This window comes from Natator depressus, chromosome 4 (assembly GCF_965152275.1).
Source record: "Natator depressus isolate rNatDep1 chromosome 4, rNatDep2.hap1, whole genome shotgun sequence".
Lineage (NCBI taxonomy): Eukaryota > Metazoa > Chordata > Testudines > Cheloniidae > Natator > Natator depressus.
Genome location: NC_134237.1, coordinates 95218818 through 95239150, shown reverse-complemented (window position 1 = coordinate 95239150; position 20333 = coordinate 95218818). Strand labels below are relative to the sequence as shown.

Below are 20333 nucleotides of genomic sequence, written 5' to 3'. Positions count from 1 at the left end.
TGTTGCTGGTATGGTTGGTAGGAGCACCATAATTAGTTTGCTATGATATGAGCAAGAGTTTCTCCCCCACTTCCTATAGTAGAAAGTTGGTCACTTTGCCTCTAACCATTTTCAGCAACAGTATTACTTTTGTTTCAGCTACACTTCTTGTTGCTATAAATGAAATTCGAAGGAGTGCCCAGGCCAAGGGTCTGTCATTTTATCAATATGGTATGTCTCTTCATATCGGTATGGCATGTGTCGTTATTTAAAATAGGATTTATTACCTGAATTTGCATACAAATAAGAACAGTATAATTACCTGTTTCTCTTGTTTTACATGAGTCATATGATTATGAATGCTAGTAACAGGTTTTCACCCAGTTTGTAAAATATACTTATTGCCTTATTTAATACTACTTACACACTTGAGTACTAATGTTGTTGCATTTTGCAAAATACATTTCCCATTAGTTTTACACATCTTCTGGACAAGCTTCCTTAATTGGTGTACACTGTATTATATGTATTTGTGAACACTTATGGAAGAGTTTAGCTGTAAAGTATAGGTTTTTACATACGTGTAAATATATTTTTATATTAGAATTAGAACTGTTTACAAAACACTGTGAATGATGTAACAAAGCTAAGATTTCAGCATTCGTGTAATTTTTTATTAAATATTCAGTCAGACAGAGTCGTGATCCCAGTACAAATGTGGTGGTGTTGGAGGATGCTGCAGCAGTTTTGGGTGTGACGTTAGCTGCTACTTGCATGGGTCTGACTTCTTTAACAGGTAAACTCCATCTTAAATTGAGGCTGACTCGATTTGAGACCATATCCTCCTGTTTTTTATGCTTGGTATGACCATACCTTTTGACTCCCTTTGTTAATTGCTTTAAATGTATGCACCTTTTTCATTCGGATTATGGGACTCTCCCCGTCTTCCAACTCTACAAAGTCAGTTGATAAGAAAAGAAAATTTCACTTTCGACATCATCCATTTTAAATTTTTTTATCCACTGATTAGTCATTTATAAACTACACTATTGTATGATATATGATTGGTATATGATAACTAAGGCTACGATTTGGTCGTGGATATTTTTAGTAAAAGTCAGGGACAGATCACAGGCAAGAAACAAAAAAATCACACAAGTTGTGACCTGTCCCTGACTTTTACTAAAAACATTCCTGACAAAATGGGGAGGGAGGAGGGTCCAGCAACCTGGCCCTCCCCTGCCAGCAGCAGCTGGGAGCTGCAGGGTCCCCATTGCTCTGCAGAGTTGGGGCCAGAGTTGTGGGGGATCCTTTCCAGCAGCCACTGAGCAGCTCCAGGGTTCCTCTGTTGCTGGCGGCAGTGGCTGGGCAGCTCAGGGGTCCTTGCTGACAGTGGTGGCTGGTCAACTGTGGGGGGGGGGGTCCCTCTGCCACTGCCAGTGGTGGCTGTGGAGCTGTGGGGGGCCCCTTCTAGTGGCCGCTGAGCAGCTCTGGGATCCTTCTGCCTGCAGCGGGGGTGGAGACCGGCTGCTTGTGACGGCAAAGCAGCTGCAAGAGGGACCCTACCAGCGGTGGCAGCTGGGTTACTCAAAGGTCCCTGCTGGCGGCCGGTCAGTTATGGGGGTCGCCTGGGCTGCTACAGGAATCCCCCACTACTGGCTTCAGCAGATGTTACTGAGCATGCTCAGTACACCCTAAGTAGCACATTCAGTCAGCAGTTTTTCACACTACACGGCGGCTGGCCAGCTGTGGGGGCCCCCAGTGTCACAGAAGTCGGGGATTCCATGACTTCTGCCATCTCTGTGACATAATTGTAGCCTTAATGATAGCACTACATAAGCTTCAGTTTATGCAGAGTGGTGCCCCCAAGATTATACATACATCTGCTTTTCAACCCATTCCTGCAATAATGCTGTTTGTCTCTTTGATGGCATTCAATTACATTTCATATTGCTTTAAAAAAGCTTGCATTAAAATCTGTCAGAACTGATGAATCTGAGTGATTTTCTAGCAGTATATTTTAATGAAAATCTCTGCCCCTTTGCAGATCTTTTGGAGGAAGCTTTTACTGTGGTGAGCTTCCACAGTTGTATATTACTCTCTAATCTGATTTCAAGTATATTGATTTGAAGGTATTTGAAATTAGGAGATATTTGAATGCCTTTTTTCAAACCCCTGTTATTGGTGAGATTATAGCTTGAAACAACTCTAATAATGCTACTGAAGGATCATATGGATTGGCCTTCCTGTTCTGAAAACTTGAGGGCTTAAGTCATTCACACTCTTACTCACTCCAGTAGTTGCATTGAAGCCAGTGGGATCACTTGCAGACTTTAAAGTTTGTATGATGGGTCATTTTCTTTTAACTGGATTCGAGTTAACCCAGGTTGTAGTTAGATTCTCTTTTCATAAAAAGATTCATCGTAGTCAAATATGTAAATCACTTTCTCTCTAGTCTGGTTACATAAACTCATATTCTGGGAAGCTGTGCACAGCCTTCTTACTGAGCTGTGCACTGTTTTACTCTGCATGAAGGGAAGATTTAGGGAGGAAATCCTATTCCCTTCCCCCAGGATGTAGCTTTGAAGTTATGACTTTAGCCCCAAAGATACATGGTAGCCTTAATACTCCTCATCTGCCAAAATAGGTGAGGAAGATAGAATGGTCTGTATAACAACAGATTTTGTGGCCCTGTACAAGGGCTGCAGAACGAAACTGTGTTAAGGAGTGTGTGCATTCTCTGCATTGTAGCTCTCGCTTCCCCACCATGCAAGAGTCAGAGAGACCCAATAGCCTGTGAGATTAGGGTTATTTGCCCATTAAAGGGTGTTGGTTTTTTGGAATTGACCTAGTAAGAATTGGATAAACATGGTACCTTTCTTTATAGGTCTTCACTAATTAGTTGCCTCACAGCTTTATTTGCTTTACTTCATCTTTGACTCCTTTTTGTTTTGTGATACTTTATATTTCGGATACTATGTAAAAATATGCAATGTTGCAGACAGAAAAATGAATATAAATAAATGTATAACGTGCCCATTATGTAAGTACTGTAATGTATTCCAAGATGGATTTCTGCTGCTGTCCTGTTTTATATTATTGCTTGCATGTTTTAAGGCAAATAAGAAAGATACCTGTTTTTATAAAAAGATTGAGTAATGTTTTTCTCCCTCTTCTCCATCAAACTGATGGACCTTACTGCTAACTTGATATTTATTCTTTCTGAAGGCTTTACTCGTTACATAGAACAGAAAGTGGGTCAAGATTTTGGTTATGCTGATGGTATTTTCACTTGCATGATGCCCATGCCCGGGAATCTGAGCACCTAACAAAATAGTCTACAAATTCATAAGTCATAAGGGGGGTTGGGGGAAGGGCATGAGCGCAGGGGGCTTCCAGGACCTGGGACATGAGAGATTTTACTTTAAATCTTATATTTTCTTTATTCAATTTTATTTTCTTAACCAGAAATAAAGACAGGGTTCCCAGTACATACTCTAAAGAAACAGTAATTCCTGTGTAGAGACAACGTACTGTCTGCTTTTCAGTATTACAAAGGCTTTGTTTTTACACTTTTCGAAGTATTCTGTGAAATTAATTTCAACTGGTTTTTTTGTGTGTAGGCAACCCTTACTATGACAGCCTGGGATCTCTAGGTGTGGGAACTTTGTTGGGAGCTGTATCAGCTTTTCTCATCTACACCAACACGGAAGCATTGCTGGGACGATCCATTAATCCTGAGCAATTACAGCGACTTACTGAGTTACTGGAGAGTGACCCTGTCGTTAGGTAAGATGAGGATCTTGATAATATAAAAAGTCTCTTATCAAGCAGATCAAAAACTGCATTTGTCTGAGGAAACTAGCATTTGTCTGAGGAAAAATAGTTCAAGGGCATTTTAAGACAAATTAAGTAATTGAAAACAAAGGAGCAGAGATACCTCTCTTGCACTGATTTTTCAGTCTGAATATGGCAGGATCAGGGTTTTGACAGAAACCTGGTTTGGTTTCCTGTGCTAAAAATTTTACTGACTGAATTGACAAACAGGAGAATTAAAGCTTTAGCTAAAATAAAGCCTTCAAATATGTTTTGTGGTGCACTATACTATTAACTACAGCAGTCGGCCCAAGAATTTTGAGAGAAAGAGACACAAATAAAATTAGTCATGTACTGTAAAGTCATATTTCCTTGCTCTTTCAGTATCTATCTTAAAATTCTGGTACTTTTATCCCTTTAATTTTTAATAAAATAGGGGCTGACCCTTGCTTTCAATATCCTTTACCCATAGCTATTTTTTCTCTGTGTATCAGTAGCTGGAATATTTATGGTGTTCATCTTTATGTATTACTGTCAGTTTTGGTCAACAAAAATAGATGAGTCAGTTTCAATATCAAGTACTCCTGCAGTAGTACAGTGCTGTATCATTTGGGTTGCAAACAAAAAATTTGAATAATATGCTCCTCGAAGGTTGTTGTAGTCATAGAGCAGTGGTTTTCAACCTTTTTTCATTTGTGGACCCCTAAAAAATTTCCCTAAAAAGACCCCTTTGGAAATCTTAGTCATAGTCTGTGGACCCCCAGGAGTCTGCAGACCACTGGTTGAAAACCATGGTCAGAGAGATCTGGGAACCCTGCTTACAACACATCTCCCCCTCTCTAAGGTCCTGTCTGAAAATTCAAACGTCAGGTACTAACTCTATAAAACATTTGTTAGCCACACGTTAATATGGGTGGTGGTGGATGTTTTAACAGTACAGTTAAAAATCAGTTGTGTGGCAGTTACAGAACTAGCAGCACCTTTGACCCCTTTCTGGTCTCGGAGTGTACCCTCCCCACGTTAAATGTTAGACCTCTTGGCTTTACCTGTCCTTAGATGGAATCCTGCAATTTCCCCCAGTCTTAGACTGGGTCTTTGTGAGCCAACTGTGATTTCTCAGCAGGTCTCACAGGGCTCTAAGGCTTACCTTTGGGAGCTGTAGCTAGTGGTTAATATGATGAAAAGAGAGGGTTCTTAAAACAAAGTATTGCTTAATCTTATCAGTAAGAACACTGCAAAGCATAGGAGAAAAAGGATTTTAACACAATAAACAATCCACACCTATATCTTTCTTCCCCAAGACTTACTATCCCCTTGAAGCTTAGGAGGGCTCAACTGCTTCAGACACCCTTCACAGGGCCAAGCTGTGTCTCTGTTAGCTTATTCTTCTGCGAACAGCTCACTGGCAACTGCCCCACCTTCTCTTTCTCGCTCTCTTCCTCCTCCTCTTCCTCCCTAGTAATTACTCAGAGTTCTACGCCAGAAGGAACCTTTCGATCATCTAGTCTGACTACCTACGTATCACAGGCCACTAACTTTCACCAAGTGGCTCCTGCAGTGAGAAAAATAATTTGTTTGACTAACATATCTTTCAGAAAGGCATTCCGTCTCAATTGGAAGACGTCAAGAGATGGAGAATCTACCTCTTCTCTTGGTAGTTTATTCCAATAGTTAATTACCCTCACTGTTGGGGTTTTGTTCTGTTTTGTTTTTTTTAAAGGTGCCTAATTTCTTATATGAATTTGTCTGGTTTCAGCTTCCAGCCATTGGGTTTTTTGCTTTAATTTAAAGAGCCCTTTAGTACTCAGTATTTTCCTCCCCGTAAAGGTGCTTATACACTGTAATCAAGCTACCAACTCTCCATCTTCGTCTTGATTGAGCTCTTTAAGTCTCTCACTGTAAGGTATTTTCTCCAGCCCTCAAATTGTTTTTGTGCATCCTGTACCTACTTGAGGCCCTCATCATCCTTCTAAAAATGTTGACACCACAAGTGTCTGCAGTATTCCAGTATCGGTCTCACCAATGTCATAGGCAGAAGTAAAATCACCTCCCTACTAGTACTCGCTATTCCCTGTTTATACATCCAAGAATTGCATTAGCCCTTTTTGCCGCAGCATCACACTGAGAGCTCATGTTGAGTTGCTTGTCCACTATGACTCCTAAGTCGTGTTCAGAGGCACTGTTCCCCATGGTACAGACCCCCATTCTGTAGGTATGGTCTGTGTTACTTGTTCCTAGATTTATAGCTTTGCAGTGGGCTGTACTAAAATGTGTTTTGTTCGAATGGGCTCAAGTTACCAAGCAATCTAGATCACTCTGTATGAATGCCCTGTCCTCAACATTATTTACCACATATTTCTTTATTCAGAATGTCATGTGGTACTAAGTCAAAAACTTTATAAAAGTCTAGCATTGTACATCTGTGCAGTTACCTTTATCACCCAAACTGTTAATCTCCTCAGAGAATGAAATCAGGTATTTTTTGACGAGTTTCATTTTTCATAAAACCACGGTGACTGGTGTTAATTATATTCTTAGCCTTTAATTCTTTATCAGTCGAATCCTGTATCAGCTTTTTTATTATATTGCCTGGGATTGATGTCAGACAAATCAGCATATAGTTGTTACCCCGTTTCCCTTTTTGAATATTAACACAACATTAGTACTTCTCTAGTCTTCTGGAATTTCCTCGGTATTCCAAGTCTTATTATAAATTAACATCAGCAGGCCAGAGATCTCTTCAGCCAACTCTTTTGAAAAATTTGGATGCAAATAGGGTGACCAGATGTCCCAATTTTATAGGGACAGTCCTGATATCTGGGGCTCTGTCTTATATAGGCTCCTATTACCCCCCCACCCCCCGTCCCGATTTTTCACACTTGCTGGTTGTCACCCTAGATGCAAGTCATTTGGGCCTGCCGACTTATAAATGTTTATACTAGTGGATTTTGTCTAACATAATTCTCTATTACTAATTGCCTGGAAAGCACTTTCACATCCTCATGATGTGAGTATAATAACTTGCTTTCTTCTAAATATAAAAAAATATGTATTTATTGAATTCTGCCTTTTCTGGATCATCAACAGTTTTATCATCTCCATCCAGTAATGGGTCGCATCCAATAATGGGTCAATACCACTGCTGGGATTTCTTTCGTTCCTAATACTTTAAAATCTCATTGTCCCTAGCCCTGCCGACCATGGGTTTGTCCCTGATGATGTTTTCAGCTTCCCTTATCAATTTTGTGCACTTCATAACTTCTGATTTATATTGATTGCTGTCTTTTTCCCCCCTTTGCCATTTGTTATATAGAGAGTTTTTTATTTCTAATTACGTCCTTCACTTTGCCACTGAGTCAGATGGACTTGAGAGCGAAAGGTGGCCTCTTTCCTGATTGTGGAATCATGGCTTTTTGGCCATATAATAAGTGTTGAAGGAGTAACTCATCCTGTTCTCTACTTTGATTCTGTGACAAAGGCTTTGTTAGTTAGCACATTGATCCATATGCATTCAAGATTCTGCACTTTTGGGTTATCGGTAACTATAACACAGGTGATGGTATCGCTAATGTAGAGCACCCACCCCAAAACACCTCTTTTATCTACTCTATCTTGTCTGAACAAGTTATAACCAGTGATTTTAACATTCCTGTTATGAATTGCCCCACCAGGTTTCAGTAAAGCTAGTTCTATCAAATTCCTTCTCATCAGTGAAACTTTCCGATTCTTTTTGTTACCTAGACTCCCAGCATTGGTATATAAGCAGCTGAAAAATAATTTCTCTTTGTATTATTCATCACATCAATTCAATTTGTTCATGAAATTTTCAGTTTGAGTTTGTATCCCATTTATTCCCTGGTATTCAGCATCCTCTTGTCTGCTCCAGCTGGTGTCCTTTTGATCTATTAGTTTTCAGCTTTAGCAAAACAACTGCAACTTTGGTCAGATCTTGGAATTAGCAGTTTCATAGTTAATAGTGCAGATATTTTTTTGTAAATCCTGATCTATTTACCAGGATGTTTTTTTTATCTGGAATCATTGTGTTGCTTTCCTGTTAAGCTTGCTATTAAACTATCCCCCTCTTCCCCCCTCCCCCCCCCACAGAAGCACACACTAAACAATCTAATATAGCTGTACAGTAAACTATGCCCAGTCACATTCAGTATTAATAAATTAATACTGATCAGCCCCCACATCCTTCACCGTTTTCTCATAGATGTGCTACTTCTAAAATTAGCTTTCCTATTAAATAAAGTTATTTCTAGTGGTGCAGCATTCAGGTGTGAGGGGAGACTTGTTTTTATAACTGCTTATAAAGTGTTTGACAACTTTTTGCCCATGGGACTTTGGTAGTTTCAAGGCCAATATTAACTTGACGACTTCATATGAGAGAGATCTAAATAATTAGTGTAAAATATTTAGAACTGGTTGGGAACTAACTTTAATTGTATGAAAACTATTTTTTTCCTGGGAAAACTTTTGAATTTGCCAAAATTTTCGATTTTCAGTCAGGAAATCTAAATTAAATATTTCCTTTGGCGTGATTTGATCTTATTTGAAATATTTTTGTTTTTTTAACTGATCCAAAACATTTTAAATCCTTTTAAAAACAAAAAACATAACAAACCAAACAAAAATCAACCTATGTGAATTGCAGTTCTGGCTCTCATTCTCTCCTTTGAGCTGGGGCTCCTAGGAAGGCTACATATGTCATTAGGCAAGCACTGATTTCTGCCTGAGTTGCAAGATCTGTCGCAGGAGTTACATGACTCTAGGTACATTATGATCATTGTTAATATGTCAGTACAAGTGCACGTGTTCCAAGCCTTATGTTCATCCACGTGGGCTGTGCCATTCTAAAATTCCATCACTGTATAAGCAAAGACAGACATTGTTTTGGACACTTTTTTCCATGGAATTATAAGCTTGTGACAAGTTGTAACATGCACCCTATACTTGGGTCAATGCTCCTATCAAGAAACCAGACAGAGGTTGGTGTCATGATCCTAACAAAGGCTCAGATGGGAACTTCCTAAAATTAGTTTTGAGCATGCCTTGAGTAGAACCTACAGAGCTCAGCTACCAACTTCTTTCACTGGAGTCATGCATACCACGTAATAAAATCTTTAAATATTTGGATCCTTGTGTCCCTGGAGCTTTAGATTCTTGGCTCCAGTTCTGAAGCAAAGGTCATGCGGTATGGTTTCACTTCTCTAGCTGGGACCTCTCAACTGCCATAAAGTCAGTAGCACCTTCTTAACAAATTTCCCTCCTACCCTTGCTATGGAGCCTGTCTGCTTGGTGCAAAAGACAGAATAGAGCTCACCTAGTGGCAACTTTCATCTGATGTATGGCCTTACAGGGGTCGTAGTCCCCTGTGGGTAAATTAGAGTAGTCATGCTGGGGAAGGCAGGGAGAGCTTGAATATCTACAAGTAAGCAGGTCCATGATGGATGGGGGACACTTATTCCTGCATCAAATATAACTTGGCACAGGGGAGAATCTGTCCTTTATTCTCCAAAAGTGAAGATGTTTCAAATGATAGCAGTCAAGGAGAGGAAGTGACTTATCTGCGGTTGCTGTTCATTGAAGACATAAGTTGTCATAGATCACTACTTCCTCCCCAAACCACTTTGTCATAATTTTAAAATACGTGTATGTACGAGTTTCTAACTTGCTCAAAAGGAACTGGTGATCGAGCCACTAGGATCATTTAAGGCAGGAGCAAACACTACTCCTGAAGGAATACTGCATCAAAAAATTAAAAATTCTGCACATAATATTTTAAAATTCTGCATATTTTATTTGTCAAAATAACACAATATAATCACACCATTTTCAGTTATTTACTGACAAGTATTTTGAAATAAATTACCAAAATAATTTAAAACTGTGTGACTATAATGTTGTGTTACGGTGTTATTTTGACAAATAAAATATGTAGAAATTTGCAGAATTTTTAATTTTTTGGCACAGAATTTTTAATTTTAGGTGCAGAATTTCCTCAAGAGTACCAGGGTTCTGTGTGGTGCAATCTGGATGTGGGCAGCTCAGTTGGGGCGGGGGGGAATCTGAATGCATAGGGGCTCGTTGAGGGGGTGGGGTTCTGGATGCAGGGAAGTCCAAATGAAGATGATTAGGGCTCAGCGGGGGGGGGGGCAGGGTGTTGGGAAATTGGGGCTTGGTGGGGTGGGGGGTAGGAAAATTTCTGGTCTCTACAGTTATCTGTTAACCACAAAGGGAAAAAATAAACTAGCCACCAGGTCAGATCCTAATGCTCCTGTAATCAGTTCTCAGCCATTTTATCTCTCTCACAAATGACTTGATGCACTGTTGCAGGCTCAGCAGTCATATTTGTAAAACTTGGTACATTTAAACCAGTATTAAACATAGGAATATGTAGTAATGAGAGTTTGATCTGAAAATATTCAGAGGCTCTAATGCAGGACAGAAGGGAACAGTGCCCCTATATAATTACAAAATCTTTGAACTGTGACAATTTGTAGTGAACACCAGAATTCAGATCAGCTAATTGTTTTGCTTTACATTGTTCCACATTTTTTAAAATTATCTATTTCAGAGCAATTCATGATGTTAAAGCCACAGACATGGGATTGAGCAAAGTGAGATTCAAGGCAGAAGTAGACTTTGATGGACGGGTTGTGACTCGTTCTTACCTGGAAAAGCAAGACATTGAACAGCTGCTACAAGTATGTTTAATAAAGCAATATTGTTACATCCAGCATTTTTTTCTTACCCATTATCAAGCATATTAAAAGAAAAATTTGCAAGTAGATGGGATATATTGTTTTGCATTTATATAGCTCCTCATCCTGAAGAATCCCAGATGGCCTTACATATTTAACACCCTGATACAAAGTATACACAGAGATCATACCATTAGCCTCCACCTCTGGGCTTAAATGCAGCAGTAGTGTATAGCAACACTACGAAACCTTCTTAGTACAAGAAGTGTAAAAAAAAAAAAACCAAAAAAACCAACAAAACAAAAAAACACGTATCCAGGTCAAATTACAAGGCTAATTTTAAATAATCAGGATATTGCCCAACATTCACAAGTTGTTGTTCTGTCTAGATTTGCCTGTATAATTCCCAGCTCCTTACTCTGAAAAGCTTTTTCTAAAAACCACCCTGATTCAGAGGAAGACCAGGAAGATGGAGCTAGGCAAGCTCACCCTGTGACAATGCCAATACCACTTCTGCAACACTTTGGGATTTTCTCTGGAAATCTGTTCTCCAAAAACTGATCATTCTAGGTCTCGCAAACTAAGCAGGCTCAGATCAGAACCAGAGGTGGCATTGTTTCAGGTCTGGTTTATGATCGTACAGCACATTATTTCTCTCCTTGCACTTGATTTTTAAAAACTAACGTACGTTTTTAGAGATGTTACAGGAAACGTTAAGAAGACTATTTAAGTCAAGTTAGCTTTGTATCCAAGGAGTACTGTTGATCTTATAGTGTGCTATGTCTATATTTGTGTCTTAAATATACTTCAGCCTTATCGCCTATGACTGTGATATTACAAGTTAAGAAGCATCTAGCCAGCTCTGTCCTTGGATATGAGACAGCCAAGAAAAACTCATGTTAGTATTGGGATACCATCTATAGGTTTTTATACATCTGTTAGCTTGGGTTTTATTATTTGGTGAAAAATTCCTTTCTTTATAGAAGAGGTCTGCCTAGTAATTCTGTAGAGAGTGTTACATCCTGTTTTCCTTAACCTCTTTTCTTCTGTTTGGTGCACTGTTGGCATCTCCTAGCCTCAGTTCACAGCTGGTTTACTTGGCTCTTTCTGGGGGCCAAGGATGAGTATTTCCTGCAGGCTGCATAGTGAATCTTTAGGTATTACTACATTTACTTTGCCACCTGTGATGCGATACATCATACAGCTACCACTAAAGTTACGCATTTTTAAATCAGCAGGTCTGGATAACTTGCATCCAAGAGTTTTAAAAGTGCTGGCCGAGGAGCTTGCTGGGACCATTAATATGAATTTTCAATAAGTCTTGGAACACCGTGGAAGTTCCTGAAGACTAGAAGAAATGTGCCAATATTTAAAAGGGGTAAATGGGACAACCAGGCTAATTATAGTCCTGTCAGTCTGACATTGATCCCAAGCAAAATTATGGAACAGCTGATATGGGACTTAATTAATCAAGAATGAAAGGAGGTTAATATAATTAATGTCAATCAACATGGGTTTATGGAAAACAGATCCACTCAAACTAACTTGTTACTTCTTTGAGTAAGATTACAAGTTTGGTTGATAAAGGTAGGTGTTGATATAATTTATTTAGACTTCTGTTAGCAGTTGACTTGGCATTTTGATTAAAAAAACTTGAACAATAAAAAATTAACATGGCACGTATTAAAAGTTTAAAAAAACTGTCTGATAGGTCTCAGTGTAATTGTAAATGGGGAACTATCTTCAAGTGGGTATGTTTCTAGTGGACTACTTCAGGAATTGGTTCTTTGCCCTGTGCTGTTTAACATTTTTATCAATGACATGGAAGAAAATAAAATCATCACTGCCAAAGTTTGCAGATGACCCTAGGTTGGGGGATTGGTAAATAACAGAGGATGGGTCACTAATACGGAATGATCTGGATTGCTTGATAAGCTGTGTGCAAGCAAATAAATATACCTTTTAATACACCCAAATGTGAACTTCGGAACAAAGAATGTAGGTCATACTTACAGGATGGGAGACACTATTCTGGGAAGCAGTGACTGAAAAAGACTTGGAGTCATGGTGGATAATCAGCTGAATGTGAGCTCCCAGTGCAATGCTGTGGCCAAAAGGGCTAATGCAGGGGTGGGCAAACTACAGCCCGTGGGCCTCATCCAGTGTGCCAGCAGATTTAATCCTGCCCTTGAGCTCCCGCTGGGCAGTGCTTACTACAGGCAGCTCCCGGAAACGGCGGCATGTCCCCTCTCTGGCTCCTACATTTAGGGGCAGCTAGGAGGCTCAGCGTGCCACCCTTGCCCCAAGTGCCGCCCCCGCAGCTCCCATTGGCCGGGAACTACAGCTAATGGGAGCTGCAGGGGCGGCACCTGCGCATGGGACAGTGCGGTGAGCTGCCTGGCCGTGCGTCCGTGTGGGGGGGGACATGCTGCTGCTTCCGGGAGCTGCCTGTGGTAAGCGCTGCCCAGAGCCTGCACTCCTGAGCGCCTTCTGCCCTCCAAACCCCAGCCCTGATCCCCCTCCCCCTTCCAAACCCCTTGGTCCCAGCCTGGAGCACCCTTCTGCATCCCAAACCCCTCATCCCCAGCTCCAAGCCAGAGCCTGCACCCCCCAGCCAGAGCCCTCACTGCCCCAGCCTGGAGCCCCCTCCTGCACGCTGAACGCCTCATTTTTTGGCTCCACCCCAGAGCCCAAACCCCCAGCCAGAGCCTGAATCCCCTCCCACATCCCAACCACAATTTTGCGAGCCTGCCGTACAATTTCCATACCCAGATGTGACCCACGGGCCAAAAAGTTTTCCCACCCCTGGGCTAATGTAATCCTTGGATGTATAAAAAGGGAAATATACAATAAGAGTAAGGAGGTTATATTACTGCTATATTTGGCACTGGTGTGACCACTACTGGAATGTGTGGCAAGTTTTGGTGGGCATAATTCAAGAAGGGAGGTTGATAAATTGAAGAGGGTTCAGAGAAGTCACAAGAATGATTAAAGGATTAGAAAACCTGGTTTCTGTGTTTGAACTCCTAGAGCAGTCTGTCTATTTTAGCTTAACAGAGAAATGGCTAAGGGGTGTCTTGATCACAGTTTAGAAATACCTATATGGAGAATGAGCTCTTCAGTCTAGCAGACAAGAGTATGGCAAGTTCCAATGGCTGGAACTTGAAGCTAGGCAAATTCAGACTGGAAATAAAGTATAAATTTTTAACAGTGAGGGTAAATAACCATTAGAACAACTTACCAAGAATTGTGGTGGATTCTCCATCAGTGTCCATTTTAAAATCAAGAACGGTTGTTTTTCTAAGACATGCTGTAATTCAAATAGGGAAGATGTTGGGTAAGTTCTGTAACCTGTGTTATGCAAAAGATCAAACTATATGGTTATGGTGGTCCATTCTGGCCTTATGTTTCTGAGAGAGAATGAGAGGAGAGAACAAGAAGAGAGAAGCTGCTCTGCCCTGTTAGGAGAAAACGGAGAGGTTTACCAGCTTTTTGAAGAGATGACTTTTTTTGGAAAGACAAAGTGCAGTTCTCTAAACCTAGTTTGTGAATAAAGGAAAAAGTGAAAATGTGTATGTACATAATGCAGGTTTATTGCCAGCCCATCTTCCTCCCCATCTGTTTTACATCCTTCATGTCCTTCGTCCTCACTGCCCTGAAAAGTCAGGAATGATAAAGAAGCCCAGTCTTTTCCAGTTCTTTGGCAAATGGTTGCCCATTAGGAAACACGAAAATGTTGAAAAATTGATGGTTGCTTGTTTTATGTTTTGTTTTGGTTTTTACCTTCCCCTCCAAACTCTCAAATTTCATTTCTTACTAGGAAATTCAGCAGGTGAAAACTCTTGAGGAATTAGAAGCCTTCATGCTTAAACATGGAGAGAATATCATTGACACACTGGGAGCTGAAGTAGACCGGCTTGAAAAGGAGCTAAAGGTAATATTCAGTTGGTAAAAATTATTAGTCAGTCTGAATGCTCCTATTTTGCTGATGTTTAGGGCTTTGTTGTACCTTTAAGAAAAGCAGGGACAAACTTCAGTTAAGTTTCATTGAACAAATCTGACCTTGAAAACAAGTATTTATCATGCCCTGGGTCTGCTTGACATGTGTGGATTGCATGGTGGTTTGTTTTGTCTCTGTCCAAGGCACTTGCCATTCTAAGATCATTACTACTTATTGATTACAATTCCCATGGAATATTACCTGTTTGCGTTTTCTGAAAAATGGCACTGTTGTCTCAAAATGTCAAGTCATTTATAGGCCCTTGAACTCCCCATCGGCTGTAATGAGAAGCAACTTTTAAATGGTTTTTAACCATACACTTAATGTTGTATCAAAAGTGATGTCATTGCATATGAAGGGGGCGCCAATTACTTTACGTCTTATTTTTTGTTTTGCTCTTGGCAAAACAGAATATCTGTCACTGCGACTACTGCTCTACCATGTGACACAACTTCAATAGACACACAAACAAGCATCCATCCTTTTTTCAGTTTAGGATTTAAAGATATCTTTCAATTGGAACAGCAAAGGTGTATCATCACTGTTACATTGTGGCTACTAAAACCTTACCTGAGAAGTTATGGTGGGTAGGTGTGGCATGCTTTTATTTTCATTTAGCTTGTGGTCTGTCCATTATACCAAACCATAACTTTATAAATGGATAGATTCATCACAAGGCCTCTTTAACACTTTTTGCCTTTGTGATTTCAAATTCTAGAGTGGTGTTATTGGGCTGGACAGAGATCTAGTCAGACAGTTGTGTTGTGACTCTGGTTTTGTATCAATAGTTTATGTGCTGATGTGTGATCACCTAGTTTTAAGCAGATGCTGGGAATTCCTGAAAGTATATGTGGATTGGAGAGGTCTGGGAAGTAGTAGATGTTCAACATTCAGTTCTGTTTTTGGAGTCTGGTTTTCTTGCCTTACATTCTGTTACATCTCACAATCTGGGAAAATGCTAGGGCTTGGAAGAGCAGAGTTGTCTGTTCCTCCTAAGATGAAAAGGTGGACAGGGTATCTGTCTCATGTTCTTTCTGGCTGAGCAGCAGAAGGAATAATATGTACAAATAAATCATATTAGTCTGCATGAAATAAATGGGAAAACTGTTTATATTACAAATTTATGAAAAGCCCCAAAGGAAACTTTTTAATACAGAACATATCCATTCCATACATTTCCTTGGTGGGTACTATAAGGCTATGATTTTTTAAAAATGTTTTTCCTTTCTGCTAAAGAATTTATTTTTCTGCTTTTGGAGTAGTTAAGCATTTCCTTTGTCTGAAGATGTGAGGCGTTTGGGCAGACAAATATTTCCACAGGCATAGGTAAATTCCATGGTATTTTCCAAGGGGAGCACACGGAGCCATGATCATAACCATAGTGTGCCAGATAAATGTTGTGCCTTTGTGATTGCCTTTTCCCTTCATCAGAAGGTGCTTTTCAAGAGCGTGTTCTAGCATGTGTAGGATTTTTGAGAAACATTAAGTAATTTTAATTTTATCTCCCCAGAGTGATGCTATTGAAAATCAAGATCAATGTTTTGACTATAGTTGGATTTGCTTGCCAGCCCTTAGTGATTTTTGAACAGCAAGCTCAAGAATAGTAATTTTCAAAACATGAATCCTATTTTCAGTGTATATAGGGATTTCAATAATTGTGTTGCTATTGAAAAAGCTTTACCTAATTTAAAGTCACCTGTAGAAATGTTGGTGAAACATGTCACTTGAAGCAAACATCACCTGTTGTGCAAACCACATATTTAATAGTATAGACCAGTTCTTTTCATGCACTTTTGGCATTCAGGAAAGTGCCTCTTCTGTGTAGAATGTAATTTTTTTTTCATTTGGACATTTTTACCTTTAAAACCAATTACTTTTTAAAAATTACATTAATTTTAATTACATTTTAAATTAAGTTGAAACCAATTACCTTTTTTAAATCATGAGCTGCTTCATACTTTTGAAAGCATTAGAACTTATTTAGCTATGAAGTTGTCACCATTCTAGTACACGCTGATAAATGTTCCTTGGTGGACAAATTCTTTAGAGCTGCCTAAAGCATGGATTAAATGTATTAGTTAGTCTTCATTTTAAAACAATTGCTATGTTACCATGAGTAGGGATTTGTTGTTTGTTGCCAACATCGTGGCAGGTCTTGTCATCAGCATTGTCGTGGTACATTTGATTGTCTATGCTTATTAATAAAATTTGTTTTTTTGTTTCAGCAACGCAATCCTGATGTTCGACATGTAGATTTGGAAATATTGTAGACTTGACAGAAGAAATCCTTGGAGTACTCTCTTTTGGAAACAAGTTTGTACAGAGATGGAACAGCTATTGAAACTGCAGTCGCCTCAATACCATACCTCATTTACTTCATGCTGTAGGCTTCCTGAACTGTTGTTACTGACTCGGTTTCCAGAACAGCTTTAGATTCAAAGTCAACAACTTTGTTTGGAAGATCAGTTCAACAAAAGCTTCTTAGCATAATTTCTACATGAGACTGTTAGAGGTGAATTTATTTGGGACTTGGAACTTAGATCTTTTAGTTTCTATAAGGCAAATGTTAATGCCTGAAAATACACAGAAGATAGTTTCCCTATTTCAGTTTTTTGTCAACTTACACGTCAATTTGCACTCATTTAACTACTTCCTTCTAGAAGCCATTGGAGTATTTGCAAGATACAGATGTTTAATGCTAGAACAGGCTTGGTTTCATTTGCCACTTTGAACCAGTTGTTATATTCTAGCTATATGGTCTTTTTTTTTTCCCCACCCTCTAAGATCAATCCCTCCAAGAAGAACTGCCCTTTTCTCGAGTTTCATGATTTGGAAACATGCTTCTGCCAGTGCTGCAATTATTGACATAACCTCAGAGGATCATATCAGTCTCTTGAATGCAGTTGGCTTTGAGCTTGGCCTAGAGTATGTTGAGTTACTGTGCAGGATGTAGAAACCTCAACACGCTTTTTTTTTGTAGGTGATCTTGGCCATGGCTTGTGTGTAGGTTTTCTCTTGTCAGACTTTTTCCCACCCATATGCCTTTTTGTTGCTTTAACTTGCTAACATTGGAGGATATAAATTTATTTGGTAGTTTTCTGATATTTTTCATTTGGCTTTTTATCCTTTTAAGAGGCAATATTCTGCAAATGATCTTTGCTAGCAAAAACAAGAGGTGGTGTAGCAGTTTTAACATATTCAAGAAATATTTATACTTAAACAGATGTGAAGATGATATTAATTTATTTACACAGGCACTACTTGTATGAATCTGAATTGTAGATTGCTTTTTCTCCCCCCCCCTTTCAGAAAAACCCCTTTGTGTGGGAGAAGTAAAACAATTATGCTGAAATGTGTGTCATGGCTGTCAGTAATCCCAAAACTGAGTGCATAGAATTGATGTGTTTGAAATGCAGGATTCTAGTGTTTTATAAAATGGGTTTCTAGAATAAGGCTTTCTGCAATAGGTATCCAAGTCATAGCAGACTCTGTGAGAAATAATCTTTTAATAAAGGCTTAGTGAGTACAAATCATGCAAATCTAGTAATTGAAATATTAATGGAATAATTAGCGATAAATCTTTCTCCAAGAAAAATCCTTTATGCACTTTAAAACGTTTCAGTAACATGAAAATTGCTCATGGGAGAGAGGTGGCAATAAGAGCATCCTGATGAATCTGTTGGTGGGTAATCTAGTGACTGACATACTGAGGGCAGAAATGTTGATAGGGAACACAAGTCATCAAAATCAATTTAAGATTAAATCATATGCATTGCAGCAAATGATAATGGTGGAAACCAAAATGTCAGGATTTGATTAAATGCTTTGTAATAGTATTTTTTTTTAAATGTCATTTGCCAGTGAATTATGAGAATTTAAAATAGCATGCCTTTTGACAATTGCAAAACACTGCATGCTGTGCATTTTAAATAAAATGACATTCCAAAGTTTAGTTTTTGGAGATGAGGCTTTATGTACTGTAATGTGGGTAATGGATGACTTCGTTACATAGTTGGGAATGAAGGGTCTGTTAGTACCCTTGCCTATAAATCCTGTTCCTTCTCTTCTCATTGGTCATTTGTTTATAGCCTGTTAGTGCTTAACCTAAGGGAAGACTTGATTTTTGTCTCCCACTGCAGTGCTAATTAGATTTGTAGTATATACTTAAGACTGAACATTAGAAATGTGTTTAATAAAAAGTGATATTTTTAAAGTTAATTTCACATATTTGTAAAATGTTACAAATGTGTGGGTAGTTTCCCAAATAACTAATGAGGGACACTTTAGCACATTCTGAATGGTTTACTTGAGTCTTTTTCTCAAGTCTGCTTCTTCATATCCCAGCATGCACTCTGCTGATGACATAATCATCCAGGAAGAGCACTGGAACTTGCCTTTGATTAAGGCAAATCCTATTTATCTCCTCTTCTTTCTCTCTCCCCCCCTCCCTCCCATAAAGCACTATAAAGTACTGTTACTGAAGAAAAACAAAAATTTTAATATCCTGGAAGGGAGGGCAAGAATCTGAACATTGCCTCTGGCCATTACTCTTCAGTGGTGTATGTGACATTACAAGTGCCATGTATGCCGGACCATCATGAATGGGAGTCAGTAATCTATAAGGGGAGTTTGTATATTGTGTTTCTGAAACATCCCCAAAGGTTAATAAATATTAGAAATGTACTGAAATGCTCCCTTATCTAGTTTATAGAGAAACTTAAGCACATAATCTTAAAGTGCATACTACTCTGAAAAGTGTTTGTGTAAAAAAGGGTACTTGCTCAATAATAGCTGCTCCCTGCATGTATTCTGATTCATATCTGCCTACTTCACTGACAAAAATAAGATTGTACTGCTTTTTATTGTCTTTGCAGTGCTATGAGAAAGTGAGCTGGACTCTGTTGCTTCTGTCATCAACAAGATTTACTAAATTCCAATTGGGTACATCTTTGCAACCCCATTGGAGGCTGTAGGTTTGCACAGGCATCATTAAGAACTTAATTTTATTTGCAAAGCCACTTTCATTGGTGGCGATGCATGAGGAAAGACCCCAGTTTGATTCTGAGAGCCCAGCATGGGTTTTCATGGCTTGCATTTGATTAAAACGTCTTCTACACTGAGCACGACTTATAACAGAAATTGGCATAATAAACCTGGTACCCCAGTTTTAGTCACTTTGAGAAGGGAATTGCACTTTAAAGTGGTAGCAATTTAAAATATATTAAATTATAATACATTTAATTAAATTATAATATAAAAAACTTAACAGATTGCTGTTAAATGTTTTTAGTGAAAACTGTTACCCAGATTTAAGCTACAGTACTTTCATGGTCTAAAGAACGGGTTGAACTGAGTCCAGGATTTGGTTTAGCCTTGTTAAGGTATTCTGATCGGAAGCTTTTTGGGATAGTCCTTTTTGGTAGTAGGATATTTTGGATTAAAGTAAACTTGCAAAGTACTAAGGAATTGGGTGTTTTCTTCATGAACCATAGATGTGACACCTTAACTTGTCACTTATTATCTCTGATTTGAAAGACTGATAAAATCAGTGGAGTAAGGAATCAGATAAAATTTAAAATATTTATTCTAGGATTTTTTCAGTACATTTTCCTCTGTCTCTTAAAGCCATGGAATATATTTATTTTTATAGATTCTGTTGGCCGTACAGCCTTTATTTTGCTAAACAGGATTCAGACAACTCTATCCATTTATTTTGTGGGAAATACATTCTCATTAGTTGCATGATATTTCATAATTCAATCTGGATAACATTAAAGAAATGCTGATTGACACAAAAGATATATTTTGAGGAAAGAGTCTAACCACTGCAA

General features: G+C 38.9%; 1 protein-coding gene across 4 annotated transcripts in view; it reads left to right on the top strand.

Annotated features, from left to right (window-relative positions):
* Positions 1-19936, top strand: part of SLC30A9 (solute carrier family 30 member 9) — a 59066-nt gene extending 39130 nt beyond the window's left edge. Inside the window, exons 13-20 of one of the 4 annotated variants that reach the window (XR_012639347.1) lie at positions 139-210; positions 668-775; positions 3603-3768; positions 10376-10505; positions 14323-14436; positions 14999-15089; positions 15765-15828; positions 16728-19936. Coding sequence is in view for 2 of the 4 variants with exons in the window: in XM_074951495.1 (XP_074807596.1) it covers positions 139-210; positions 668-775; positions 3603-3768; positions 10376-10505; positions 14323-14436; positions 16728-16772 (635 nt within the window). In the remaining 2 variants the exon portion in view is untranslated. The remainder of the gene's footprint in view (positions 1-138; positions 211-667; positions 776-3602; positions 3769-10375; positions 10506-14322; positions 14437-14998; positions 15090-15764; positions 15829-16727) is intronic. The other 3 variants (XR_012639348.1, XM_074951496.1, XM_074951495.1) reach the window with 3 other exon arrangements.
* Positions 19937-20333: the final 397 nt, after the last annotated feature.